This window comes from Myxine glutinosa, chromosome 5, assembly GCF_964187855.1.
Source record: "Myxine glutinosa chromosome 5, kmMyxGlut1.1, whole genome shotgun sequence".
Classification (NCBI taxonomy): Eukaryota; Metazoa; Chordata; class Myxini; order Myxiniformes; family Myxinidae; genus Myxine; species Myxine glutinosa.
Window position 1 is genome coordinate 26,417,914 of NC_136265.1, and position 14,649 is coordinate 26,432,562.

The 14,649-nt window shown below is 44.0% G+C and overlaps 1 protein-coding gene across 1 annotated transcript in view; it reads left to right on the top strand.

Annotated features, from left to right (window-relative positions):
* LOC137427819 (dual specificity mitogen-activated protein kinase kinase 6) overlaps positions 1-14,649 on the top strand; it is an 80,620-nt gene that overhangs the window by 43,680 nt on the left and 22,291 nt on the right. Inside the window, 2 exon segments of the mRNA XM_078777755.1 lie at positions 540-653; positions 10,590-10,709. Of these exon segments, the coding sequence (XP_078633881.1) occupies positions 540-653; positions 10,590-10,709 (234 nt within the window).

The following is a 14,649-nucleotide window of genomic DNA, read 5'->3' on the forward strand; positions in this document are numbered from 1 at the left end:
GTAAGGCTATCGTCGTCGTAAGGCATATTTTGTTGTGTTCTATTGTATTTGTGTATAGTGTGGTTCTCAGTTGTATATCTACTGCATACGGAGAATGAAGTTCCACAATTGTTGCATACGTAATAACTAGACAGCCTTTCATAGTTGAGATGCATCGTGGCGTGATGGTGAATCGTACAGCTCCATGGTGAAAGACGTCAGGCGCATGTAAAATGAGCCAAAAGGGAGAGAGAGGAAGGTGGAATGTAATTCTCTCTTAAATCTACTTTTGAAACTTTGGCTAAATTCCTGCTGCACAGACTGACCGGACTCACTCAGTCCAGTCAGTGTTTTTCTCCAATCAGATGGTAGTAAGGACATAGCAAGCCATGGCTTCTTCCACTCGATTGGAGGAAACTGCTCAGCCAGTCCACTCAACTCGGTGGTCAGAAATGGTATATTTGTATACTAACAGAACACGCTTCCTCTTTCTCTTTGTTCCTTCACTCTTTGTTCCTTCCAAACTCCTCCCCCCTACCCCACCCCCACTTTCCCACTAGAACTTTGAAGTGAAAGCAGATGACTTGGAGTCGCTATGCGAGCTAGGCCGAGGAGCCTACGGCGTCGTGGAGAAAGTCCGACACACGACCAGTGGCACAATTATGGCGGTCAAGGTAGGTGGGATTGTGCTTTTTGCCCGCATGAACTTTCATTGGGGGGCTCAGGGGGACTCTCTGCTAACTTACTTTGGTAACTTACTCCGGTTTCATGAATATGCAAATACTTGTTTGAATCATGATTTATTACCATAATTATGATCTTTCTTGGGAAAACCACATTTCCAAGCTGGCCTCCAAAGCCAGTCGCCGACTGGGCATCCTCCGTCGTGCGAAGTCCTTCCTCGGCACACCTGAGCCCCTCACCACATACAAGGCTTTCATCCGCAGCTCAATGGAATACTGTTCTCCCCTATGGGCCGGTGCTCCTGCCTCACACCTAGCTCGGCTTCACGCTGTTGAAACCAAAGCTTTCAGAATTATTGGAATCTCCCGCGATGAAGCTATCTCTGAGGGCCTTTCACTCACTCACCGCAGGCAGGTAGGTGGTCTTTCTGTCTTCTACCGACTCCTCTCCGGCCTTGCACCCCCAGCTCTCTGTGCTCTGTCCCCCAAATATTCCTACAGGTCGCACAAGATCTGCCAGCAACCCTCTGATGGTTAAGCTGCCGAAATCTCGGCTCTCTGCTCACCTTCACTCTTTCATTCCTCTTTTCTCCCGCCTCTGGAACAAACTCCCTCACTCCCTTCAATCCCACTCCTCCCTCCAGGTCTTTAAAACAGCTGTTCACCACCATCTCTTATCTTCCCCCATCCAAAACCTTGATCTTTTCTACCCCTGCTAATTCACCCCAGATCCACCTTGTTTGAAATTCCAACTTCTTTCCTGGAAGTCCTGGCAGTGTCCATATGTGTTATACCTCTCCCACCCCACCCCTTCCTATGCCTCCCCCCCCAAAGCCCTCGCCCTCTCTCAGATCTCTCGATGTCTCCATGTCTCTCGGTCCCTGCTCTCAAATGTTGTGTTTGTGTCCTTCCCCCTCTCTCCCCATCTTGTCTACCGCTCTCGATGTTATATGTTTTATGTGTCGGTTTGTCTTTCTGGGTGATTAATGTTCGCTCTTTCACGAGCCTCGATCTTGTATACAAAAAAAAAAAAAATCCCTAGGATTTTTGAAAAGGGGGGCTGGGTTGTAATTCGCTGTCCGTCACACTATATGGCACACATACACTACCGCTCAGAAGTTTTAGAACACCTTCATTTTTCCAGTTTTTATTGAAATTTACGCAGTTTAATGTCTCAATGCACTTTGAAATTAAGCATAGAACAAATAAACAATTGGAGATAAAAAAGAAATCATAGAATCACTTTGTTTAACAAAATTTAATTTACATTTTTGACTCGGCAAAGTCGCCACCTTTTCCAGATATAACCGCCGAACACTCGTGGTATTCTTTCTACAATGGAAATCAAATATTGTTCGGGAAGTTCTTCCCAACACTGTTGCAGAAGTTCACACAAATGTGTTGCACTTCTAGGTTGCTTTGCTTTCACCCTTCTGTCCAGTTCATCCCAAACCAGCTCGATGGGGTTTAAGTCTGGAGACTGTGCTGGCCAATCCATGATTTGAAGCCGACCGTCTTGTTCTTTTCCTCGAAGGTAGTTTTGACATAGCCTGAAGGTGTGTTTAGGGTCATTATCTTGCTGTAGGATGAACCCCTGACCAACTAGGCGTATACCAGAGGGTATTGCATGGCGCTGCAAAATGCTGTGGTCGCCCTTTTGGTTCAGGGTGCCAGTCACTCTGTGCAAGTCGCCGTCTCTGGATCCAGCAAAAGAGCCCCAGACCATCACGCTTCCTCCTCCATGTTTGACAGTTGGTGTCACACACTGAGGAACCATCCTTTCGCCTACTCGACGGCGTACAAAAACCCTGCGTGATGAACCAAAGATTTCAAATTTTGATTCATCGGTCCATAAGACCTTCTTCCAGTCTACAGTAGTCCACTGGCGGTGCTTCATGGCCCAGGCAAGCCTCTTTTTCTTATTTTGCCATCTTAGCAATGGCTTTCTTACTGCCACTCGAACTGTCAAACCTGCAGCTCAAAGTGTACTCCTTACAGTTGAAACTGAGACTTGCTTACTTCGTCCAGTGTTAAGCTGTGCTTGAAGCTGTTGTCCTGTGAGCCGCCTATCACGTAAGCTGTTGACTCTCAGAAACTTGTCTTCTGATTCTGTTGTGGCTTTGGGTCTGCCAGACCTCTTCCTGTCAGAGTTTCCTCCAGTTTCCAATATACAACTTCCTGCAGTGCAATATTGTCCAAATAATGCTTCAGAGGGTGTAATAACAGTCTATTCCAATACTGCTTTTATACAGACAGGGGGTTTGTAATCAAGTAATCAGCAGAGGTTGGGACACCTGTAGGAATTGTTTGCATCAACTTTCAAGGCTTAATTTACTTACATTGCTGCAGAACAGCTGTAAGTTGTTAACCCATTACTTGTTCCCTGAAGAAAGTCTTTTTTTTTTTACAATATAACTGTAATTTACATTATTTTTCCCGTTTTTGCTAACCTAAACTTTTTTTTAACCTCGAGCAGTTGACTGCTTACCTTTGTACCATTTCAGGTTATTCACTGGACATTAAACTGTGTAAATTTCAATAAAAACTGGAAAAATTGAGGTGTTCTAAAACTTTTGACCGGTAGTGTATATGCAGACGTGCACACAAACGCACACACGCACACACACACGCAGCTTTGTTGAGGCAGAGGGATACACATGAGGCACCCGAGTCACATTGATCGACATTCATTTGGGACACGGCCTGGCCTTGCAGCTTGTTGGGTTTTGCCGACCCCATCATGCTGAGAACGCAAACATGAGCTTTGGCGACTCCCTTTTTGCAAAGTTCCGCCCGCATGAGACCGAGTTCCGTGGGATCGAGGACTGTGCCGAATATAATGACTTAGATGGGAGTGAGAATCGAGCCGGATCTGGCACCTTTGGCGGGGCAGAAGGCCACGCGGGGGTGGCGAGGTGGGGAGGGTGGGGAGGGAGGAATGTCCGGAGTTGCGCCGCTCGACAGTTCCAGTGACCTGGCTTTGCCTTGCGGCTTGTTGGGTTCTCGAAATTTGAATCGGCAGCTCCATTTGATGCTCGACCAATTATGACCAAAAAAAATCCGTCTTCAGGCAAGAGTGGCCGGGGGATGCTTTGGTCTGCATATGCGCAGGATTTACAGTGCCTTCAGAAAGTATTCAAACCCCTTGACTTTTTCACATTTTGTTGTGTGAATTTGAATTAAAAAACATGAATTTAAAATGGATTAAAATGAGATTTATTTTTTTCACTGATCTACTCAAAATACCCCATAATGTCAAAGTGGACTCAAATAATTGATTGATTAATTGCATAATAAAAATCAATAAATAATCATCGTAAAGCAATTTCTTAATCCATTGGCTAATAGCATACCTCATTACCTCAACCACCAGTGTTTCATCCGAATCTGTAGCTTTTTGAAAATGAATTAAATGTCATTAATCAAAAGAAAAAAAAATCATTGATTAATTAACTAATTAATAAATAATTAATCAATTAATTGATTAATCAATAAAACAAAAATACCATTTACAGCCAAATCACTTGGTCGGTGTCATATCCAAATATCAGCTTCCTAGCTCAAAAGGTGCCAGATATATTGCCCAGATGAGGAAGGAAATAAAATAAGTACTTAATTAATCGATAATAATTAAGTAATTAATCAATTAATTGATTAATAAAAATACACCGCTTGTGCCAAGTCAATTGCTCACGATTGTGCCAAAATTTCAGATTCCTACCTCAAAGAATGGCTGAGATATCACGCGGGCAAACAAGAAAGAAAGAAAGAAAGAAAGAAAGAAAACAAACAACCAGAGTGAAAACTGAGTACTCCCTTTCAACGTGCGTCATTGCCGAGCCCCCTTCGGTGCCCGGCAATGACGTCATGCAGCGCCTAGAGATGGAATAGGAAAGGAGTGGTGTACAATGAAAAGGCAAAATGTCTTGAGTCAATACGTATTCAAACCGTTTGCTCCGACACTCCAAATTGAGCTCAGGTTTGTCCAATTTCTTTTGATCATCCTTGAGCTGTCCCTACAACTTGATTGGAGTACACCTGTGGCCAATTCAATTGATTGGACAAGATATAGAAAGAAACACACCTTTCTATACAAGGTCCCACAGCTGACAGTGCATGTCAAAGCAGAAATTCTACCAGGAAGTCCAAGGAACTGTCTGTCGAACTCCAAGATAGAATTATGAGGAAGCCTAGAAAGTTCCCAAGAGCACAGTGAGCTCCATCATTAGGAAAAGGATAGAATATCGAATTACCCAGATTCTTCCTAGAGCTGGCCGTCCAACCAAACTGAGCAACTGGGCAAGAAGGACCTTGGTCAGGGAGGTGACCAATAACCCAATGACCACTCTGACAGAAATACAGCATTCCTTGGCTGAGATTGGAGAATCTGCAGGAAGGACAAAAGTCTCTGCAGCACTCCACAAATCTTGGCTTTATGGAGGAATGGCCAGACAGAAACCACTCCTGAGAAAAAAGCACATGACAGCATGCTTGGAGTTTGCAAAAAGGCACGTGAAAGACTGAGGGCATGAGGCAAAATATTCTATGCTCTGATTAGATGAAAATTTAACTCTTTGGCCTGAATGCATAGTGCTACGTCTGGCAGAAACCGAGGACAGGTATTGTGACTTTCCTCACCTTGTTTACATTATTTTTGATGTCCCATCTGTTACATCCTTCTTACTTTTTAAAATATATTTTATGACATACTAGCAGGAGTACCAGGCTTTTGTCGGGGGGTGGGAGGAAGCATGAGAGGGAGGGGTGAGAGTGGGGTTAATGGGGGGAGTGAAAAGGGGAGGGGAGAGGAGGGGAGAGGGAGGGGAGGGGAGAGAGAGGGGAAAGATGTGCTGCATATACATCTTTGGGGGGGGGGGGCTTTTACAGGCCCTTCGTTTTGTGGGGGGGGGGGGGGGGGGAAGGGAAGGAGGAAAATTTATCCCATGCAAAGAGTGCTTCATAACCTCAGTGTTGCACAAGTAAAAAGGAAATTGTAATATCCACTTCCACCAGGTGGCGGAATTAGGCTGGGCCAAATCAGGGGTGATTTTCAATTTTTCATACTACAAGGTTGTAATTTACCTAAAAGTTGTGGCTGGGTAACAGAAACAAAACCATGAAATTTTTTTTCAAAAATATTGACGTCTTACGGTAAAACAGCCCGTTACCATAGCAACCGTTACAGACGACTCAAAAAATTCTTAAAATCGATGATTTCTCAGGCTGTGTGTGACCCCCAGAGTTGATTCTGGTACCAAAAGATTCAGAATTGAAAGCCAAGGATGATTGGATAGCTTAACAATGTCTGTGACACAATTCAATACAACTTTTATCCCAAAAACACATTTTTATCTCAAATTTAAGGCATTTGTTTGAAAAAAAAATGAAAATTTTGCTTTTTAATCATAGGATAATCATTAATCAGAGCTATAGTCAAATTAAATGTACTTTAAATTAACTTTTGTCATTGATTAAGCTTTTTTGTCTCAAATTTAAAGTCTGACATTGAACATTGATAACAAAATAAAAAACCTAGTCCCAATTGTAATCAATGGAGGCCAATGACTTCTTAGTCACAACCTCAGTGGATGTTGCCAGTCCATGCAGCTTCTCCCTGACGCCCTTCACAACCCTGTATAGAGCCTGGAGCTGCGCCTCAGATTTGGGGGCCTTGTTAGTGTTCAAATCTGTGGCGAGTCCAAGTGTCCGCTCTGCTGCGTCATTGACAACTGGGAGTTTGGCCACAACTTCCTTGCCATGACGATAGCTGTCTGAGGTGGGCCACTGTGCAACGGGGAGCTTGACAAAACTGGAGTCAATACCCAAGAGTTCAAACATGCTCCAAGAGTCGTAACCAACAAAGTCTTTGAGGGCTTCACTCCCCAATTGCTGTGAGGCTGGCATCTCCTGTATCATGTTATGTGCAGTCCCATGGTACCTGAGCATAGCCCTTCTCATAGTCTGCTTGTCAGATGACGTTCTGTCCGAGAAGAGTGCCAAAGAGACCAATCTCTCTGAGAGGTACCACAAATGGTTTTGTAGCTTCTCTCGGGCCACAGTCACAAAGGACAGAAATTTGGCAGGCCACTTTGTTGGATTCTTTGCGATACTGGCCTCAGCCTTGAGGAGGTTCTTCATCAGGTACATGTCGTTAGATGGTGCATCTGCAGCACTGGTACATGTCAACCACGCTTTAGTGTAGAAGACTGACATGAATGCAGCGAGACTGGTTATGTCTTCCAGCTCTTCGGGTGTGTAGATATCTCCCAGCTGCCAACGGAAGAGTGCCACCTTTATAGTGTATAAAGTCTTGTTCATCCAACGGGCGTGGTGGAATGCCCCAGGAGCTTTGATAGTGATGGTCCTCATACCATCAGGGACAGTCCCTCCAAGAAACAGCAGTGTGAGGTGTGCCAGCTCCAGGTAGTCGTGTCGAAGAGTCTCCTTTGTGCTATTGTCCATCCACGTCTGAAGGAAGGTGATGGTGGCATGTACATGGCCAGCCAGCTCTCTCTGTTGAGCAGACACCTCGACCAATGTGTAGTTGCCCTGGTCCAATTCACTCCAAGTGTTGAGCAGTCGCTTGAACAGCTGTTCATTAGGTCCTGTGGTGGGGCCATACACTATTGAGCAAGACGCCCCTCCAACCAATTCGTGGATGTGGTGCCGACACGCCAGTTGCAGAAGACTCCTGCCAAACTCAGTCTCCAGTCTTACTACGACTCCACTCTTGACCCCAGAGTTCACTGCCGTTGTATCGAAGACAAGAGCGCCTATCCTTGATGTGTGCAAGAGCGCCTTGAACGCCCTGATGAATGGTTACAGTAACAACCGAAAGCAGGCATTAAAATTAATGATTGTAAGCTGCTTTTGTTAACTTTTTTTTATTGAAATGAAGATGGCCAAATTTAAACAACGTTATAACAGTTATAAAAACTGGACAATACAAGGTTGTAAAAGACAATTTAAAGTAAATTTAATCTGATTAATGGTTATCCTATGATTAAAAAGCAAAATTTTCAATTTTTTTCCATAAATATACTTGAAATTTCAGACAAAAATCAGTTTTTTGGATAAAAGTAGTATTGAATTGTGTCACAGACATTGTTAAGCTATCCAATCATCCTTGGCTTTCAATTCTGCATCTTTTGGTACCAGAATCAACTCTGGGGGTCAAACACAGCTTGAGAAATCGTCAATTTAGGCATTTTTTGAGTCGTCTGTAACTGTTGCTATGGTAACGGGCTGTCTGACCGTAAAACGTCAATATTTTTGAATTTTTTTTTCATGATTTTGTTCCTGATACTCACTCACAACTTTTAGGTAAATTACATTGAATTAGGAAAATCACCTCCGATTTGGCCCAGCCTAGCTGGCGGTACACGCTACACATTTACATGGGGAATTTACGCCCCTCTCCCGGTCCCCCACACCCCCGAATGAGGCTGCGGCCACATAGCCTATGTTACCCCCCAGACAAAGTTGTATTTGTATTTGTACCCCGAGTGAAGTATAAAAGCGTTTATAACTGGAGTACCCGGTGTTGCTCAAGCGAAAAAGAAACATTAACATGTTTGAAATGAGGGCAAATATAATGGAAAGGCAATTACATCCAAATCAGAATCCATCACAAATGTCAAATCATTATTTTACCTTTTTGTTGAATATATGCTGTTGAATGTGCCGTTGATCACGTTTCTGAGTTAAGTATGATGACGGCAGGAAGAAGAAGAATCCTTCCCTCAAACTTCGACCGCTTCCAGAATTGTTTTATTATTTCTGTTCAAATATCTGGTGATTGTGTTGTTTATTTATGCGAATGTGTACTTGTATATAACTGTCATTAATCAAAAAGGCTGAGGCACTATAGAGCGATTTTAAAAAAATCAAAAAAGCGAACTTTTTTTTTGAAATTTATTTTTATTTTTTGCCGAAAACAATCCCAGATAATCGCTGATGAACCTCTGAAAGTTTGACAAAGATCCGTTTGGCCATCTCTGAGAAAAATGGTGACACATACACAGACATACAGACCAATGGCTCTCTTATAAAGTAGATACTTACAGTGCATTCAGAAAGTATTCAGACCCCCTCACCTTTTTCACATTTTGTTATGTTGCATCCTTATGCTGAAATCGTTTAAATTCATTTTTTCAATCTCATCTTTTTCAATCTCAAATCTCAAATTTTTCAATCCTCATCAATCTACACTCAATACCCCATAATGACAAAGAGAAAACAGGATTTTAGAAAGTTTTGCAAATTTATTGAAAAGAAAAAACTGAAATATCACATTGACATAAGTATTCATACCCTTTGCTATGACACTTGAAATTTAGCTCAGATGCCTCCCATTTCTCTTGATCATCTTTGAGATGTTTCTACACCTTGATTGGAGTCCACCTGTGGTAAATTCAATTGATTGGACATGATTTGGAAAGGCACACACCTGTCTATATAAGGTCTCACAGCTGACAATGCATATCAGAGAAAAAACCAAGCCATGCGGTCGAAGGAACTGCCTGCAGAGCTCAGAGACAGGATTGTGTGGAGGCACAGATCTGGGGAAGCCTACCAAAAAAATCTCTGCTGCATTGAAGGTTCCCAAGAGCACAGTGGCCTCCATAATTCTTAAATGTAAGAAGTTTGGAACAACCAGGACTCTTCCGAGAGCTGGCCGCCCGGCCAAACTGAGCAATCGGGGGAGAAGGGCCTTGGTAAGAGAGGTGACCAAGATGGTCACTCTGGCTGAGCTCCAAAGATCCTGTATGGATCGAAACTTCCAGAAGGACAACCATCACTGCAACATTCCACCTATCTGGGCTTTATGGCAGAGTGGTCAGATGGAAGCCTCTCCTCAGTGAAAGACACATGAAAGCCCGCTTGGAGTTTACAAACATGGAGTTTGTTATTATGCGGCTGCCGGCAATCACCTGGCCGTCACTGCATGCCAAATGCACTAGTGATGCCTAAGAAACAAAGGAAAGCCATTTCATTAAAGGTGAAATTCAAAGTGATCGAGCGATTTGAGAAAGGTGAATGAGCAGTGGACATTGGCTGAGCAGATTGACTTATGGAATCCACCTTCTGAATGATTCGTGCAAATGCCGATAAAATCAAATTCTCTCTCTCTCTCTCGACCTTCCCCATCCACCCACTTCCTGACACACAACCTCCACCTATGAGGAATAATCGTAATGTTGAGAGCTTTAGATTCCATAGAATACAGGAGAGACAGATGGTATGCTGGGGCGCCAGTGCATAGGGGAGAGCGGTACTCCAGTGAAATATGGGCAAAGGCCTTTGTAGGCCGAGAATGGTTCTGATATTTCGAGGAAGGACCGATGATGACCAATCCTCACCTGGCTTTGGAGATCAGCTTTTCCATGTGGTAGGTGTCGGAAGGGTCCAGGCTTATTTTGAGGCCTCGAAGTTCAAGAGACAGAATGTCTTCACTGGCTGGCAGTGGGAACAGATAGCTGGGTTATTGATTAATCCTTCCGGAGTGACAGGGAGAGAACACAAGATTTTGCTGTGTTTGGTTTGCAATTCCTGAAATATATATGATCGTTATTGTCGAACGCAATTGATGTTGACTGACATGTCAGCATAACTATTCACCACATGTTAAACCAAAACATACTAAATCTGATTAAGTTGAGCATAATGGCAAGAAGATTCCACAAAGGAAATTGGAATTTAACGGCCGCCCTCAAAGCGCTCTTTTTGCGGATGAAAAAGGCCGCAAACTATCTGGTCCGTCCATTTCTCCGCGTGCATTTTCGGCTTCCGCAACGTGCCGTTCCCAATTTCCTCATTAGAGGGTATAGTATTTTCACGAGGTATACAAGTCATCGTCGCCGTTGCTGTTGGAATTGCCGAGTGTGCCGAACGGCTCTGTCTGTGTGCGTGTCCGTTTTGTCACAGAGGATTCGAGCCACCGTCAACTCCCAGGAGCAGAAGCGTCTTCTGATGGATTTGGACATCTCGATGCGGACAGTCGACTGTCCATATACTGTTACCTTTTACGGAGCACTTTTCCGCGAGGTGAGGCCGTGTGAAAACACTCCGTTGATACATCCTTGCTTGGTTTATTTGTGAAGTTGTTTTGTTAGGGTTAGGCCTTATTTGCCCTTACAGTATCATTTGACTTCCTTATTAGTCCCCTACCGTTGTACACCGGAGGAGACTATAGGTTTCCACGCCGTCCCTCCATCCGTCAGTCCGTCAGTCCGTCAGTCTGTCAGTCTGTCAGTCCATCACGCAAATAACAGTTTTCCGGACTTTTTTTCTAAACGCTTAATGCTAATGATTTCGAACTTGGCACATGGTTTCCTCATGATAGGTTACAGGTCAAGTTCGACTTCACGACGTTTCGATCATTTTTGACAAAGTTATGGCACTTTGAACTTTGGGAATTCTGATAATTCTGATGATCCTTAACTCAGTGCCATTTTAAGTTTTAATTTCCTTTAAAAAAGATTTTCTCTGCAATAATAGGACCGATTGAGATCAAAAGTTATCCCCGTTAGGGGGACTCGGTCTGTAGAATATTTTAATGGTAATTATGACGTCACACGTCACGTCGTTCGGCCGCCATATTGTTTTTCGTGAAAACACGAAAACCCCTGTTACTCTGCAACGGCTGAACAGATCAAGGCCAAACTTTGCAGACACAATCGCATACCCATGACGAACAAAAACGTCATCGAGCATGACGTCATGCGTCACATGGTTTCAGAGTTATGACGTTTTTAAGCATGAACCTTTAAAACCGAGCCCCTCCCTCATTTTTGATCCAATCGAGGGGAAACTTCACAGATCTGCTCAACATGTCAGTCTACTAAAATGTCCTTTTGGAATTTGCGATAGGGCACGTGGTTTGGCAGATATCGTTAATTCAACAAAAATATTTTAAAAATGGATGTCTCTTGTTTATTCTAGAGTTCTCCTCAAACCGCACCACACGCCCTCAGCCTCGTCTCACAAACGTCAAAAGCGTGACACAGCGCGCGCTTTCGGGAGGGGCGGAGCCAAGCTGAGCAACATATATATACACATCGATCATTGATCGTGAACTGGAAAATATAATAAATTACTGATATTTAGCGACTCGAAAGGTTCTTTATCAACAACTTATTTTGTCGTGCTTCTGCTGACCTGTCTGTAAGGTGTATAAATCAAAGTCCCGAGTGCGAATCACAGGTGAGCCTGTCCTGAGGTAATTTGTGATTGGGAACGATTCAGAACCTGTGGATAAATAACCCTTGGTAATTTCCCCAACAGTTTTCTGGACGACACACTGCCGGTAGGGGACATGTATTGCAGCGCAATACTCAGAATGCTTGTTAATGAAGGGTTGCTCTTATTGTCCCCCGTCGCACCGCGGAGCGAAAGGGGGGCGATGGTTTTCACCTCCGTGCGTGCGATCGTGCGTGCGTGCGTAAGCGAAGGACCGAATTCTAATTTGGTGTGTGGATGCAACCCACGTCAAAATCCAAGATGGCCGCCACCATGTATGTCTGACGCCATGTATTCTAAACCTTGAGCGCAATATCTTGAAAAAATAAGCGAAGTACCAACTTATAATCTGGTGTGTGGGTGTATCTAGGCATAAGGAAGAACGCTTTTGAAAATTGGGTCACCACGTCAAAATCCAAGATGGCCGCCGCCATGTATGTCTGAACCTTGTGAGCGGAATAACTTGAAAAACAAGCGTTACGCCTAGGTCCCCCGTCGGTTTAGTGATGAGTTAACAAAGTGGAAGACGCAAGGTGGCCATCTTGGATTTTGACTTGGCGACCCACTTTTCAATAGCGTTCTCCCTTATGCATACATACACCCACACACCAGATTAGAAGTGAGTAGTTCGTTTATGTTTCAAGATATTTCGCTCACAAGGTTCAGACATATATATGGTGGCGGCCATCTTGAATTTTGACGTGGCGAACCAGTTTTCAATAGCGTTCTTCCTTATGCCTAGATACACCCACACACCAGATTAGAAGTTGGTACTTTGCTTATTTTTCAAGATATTCCGCTCACAATGTTCAGACATACATGGCGGCGGCCATCTTGGATTTTGACGTGGCGACCCAATTTTCAATAGCGTTCTTCTTTATGCGTAGATACACCCACACACCAGATTAGACGTTAGTAGTTCGTTTATTTTTTCAAGATATTTTGCTCACAAGGTTCAGACATACATGGCGGCAGCCATCTTGGATTTTGACGTGGCAACCCAATTTTCAATAGCGTTTTTCCTTATGCCAAGATACACCCACACACCAGATTAGAAGTTGTTACTTCGCTTATTTTTCAAGATATTCCGCTCACAAGGTTCAGACATACATGGCGTCAGACATACATGGCGGCTGCCATCTTGTATTTTGACGTGGCGACCTAATTTTCAATAGGGTTCTTCCATATGCCTAGTTGCACCCACACATCAAATTAGAATTCGGTCCTTCGCTTACGCACGCACGGACGTCCGCACGCACAGATGGACGCATGCACGCACGCACACACGGACGGAGGGGAAAACCATAGTCCCCCTTTCGCTCCGTGGTGCGACGGGGTACAATAAGCGAAGTACCAACTTCTAATCTGGTGTGTGGGTGTATCTAGGCATAAGGAAGAACGCTATTGAAAATTGGGTCGCCACGTTAAAATCCAAGATGGCCGCCACCATATACATGTCAACCTTGTGAGCGAAATATTGTGAAAAATAAACGAACTGCTAACGTCTAAAATGGTGTGTGGGTGTATCTACGCATCAGGAAGAACGCTATTGAAAATTGGGTCGCCATGTCAAAATCCAAGATGGCCGCCTTGCGTCTTCCATTTTGTCAACTCGCATCACTTCACCGACGGGGGACCTAGGCGTAACGCTTGTTATAATACAAAGGATTGTTTTGTATTTCAGTTAAGCTAAACATTATGCTGGAGTGAACCGTTTCCTGATGTAATACGAGTTTAATTTCAAGGAACCTCAACGCTGGAGGAGGCCATTGGGCCCATCAAGCCTGCACAATGATTGCCCAACCTATGGTTGTTTTGTATTCTATCCCTTTAAATGCTGAGCATCTAAAGCAAAAATGTCTTTGCAATGACCCTGCCTGGGATTCAAACCATCGACCTTCCCAGTTTTAGAGCGGATGCTCCAATCATTCAATCCAATCCAATCATCCAATCAATCCAAGCAGATGCAAAGCATGTGGTGAGGTGGAAAGAACTGGGAAGTGTCCGTGTGCTGTGTGCAGGAAGGATGTCGGAGTGAACTCCATTCAATGTACAATGTGCGCTGAGTGGGTTCATCAAAAATGTAGTGGTTTGAGAGGGTCATTAACCAGTGTGGCAGCTACATTCAAGTGTAAGGTGTGCACAGAGGGAGCTGCAGATGGAGGAAATGTTGAGTTGGATCTTGGAGACGGCGTGAAGCTGGAAGGTGTGAAAATATTTTGCTACCTAGGAGACATGCTGAATGGAGAAGGTGGATCAGACTCGGCAACGGTTTCTGGAGTGAGATGTGCATGGAAGAAGTTTCGGGAACTGAGTGGCGTGCTGACGAGGAGGGGAGTGTCGTTGAAGCTGAAGGGAAAGGTGTATGCTGCATGTGGGAGAAGTGTTATGATTTATGGGAGCGAGACATGGGTAATGAATGTAGAGCAGCAACGAAGGCTGGAAAGGGTGGAAATGCAAATGGTTCAGTGGATGTGTGGAGTATCGTTGAGAGAGAGGAAGACAAATGATGAATTGCGAAAGATGATGGGAATAGAGCCTGTGATGGATGCTGTGAAGAGAAACAGGTTGAGATAGTTTGGTCATGTGTTGAGGAAGGATGAAAGTGACTGGTTGAGAAGAATGATGGAAATGAATGTAGAAGGAAGTAGAGGACGGGGAAGATGGAGAAAGACTTGGTTAAAGGTGGTGGAAGAAGAAATGCGGGCAAGGGGGTTAACAAGGAGAGATGCAGAAAATAGGGCAA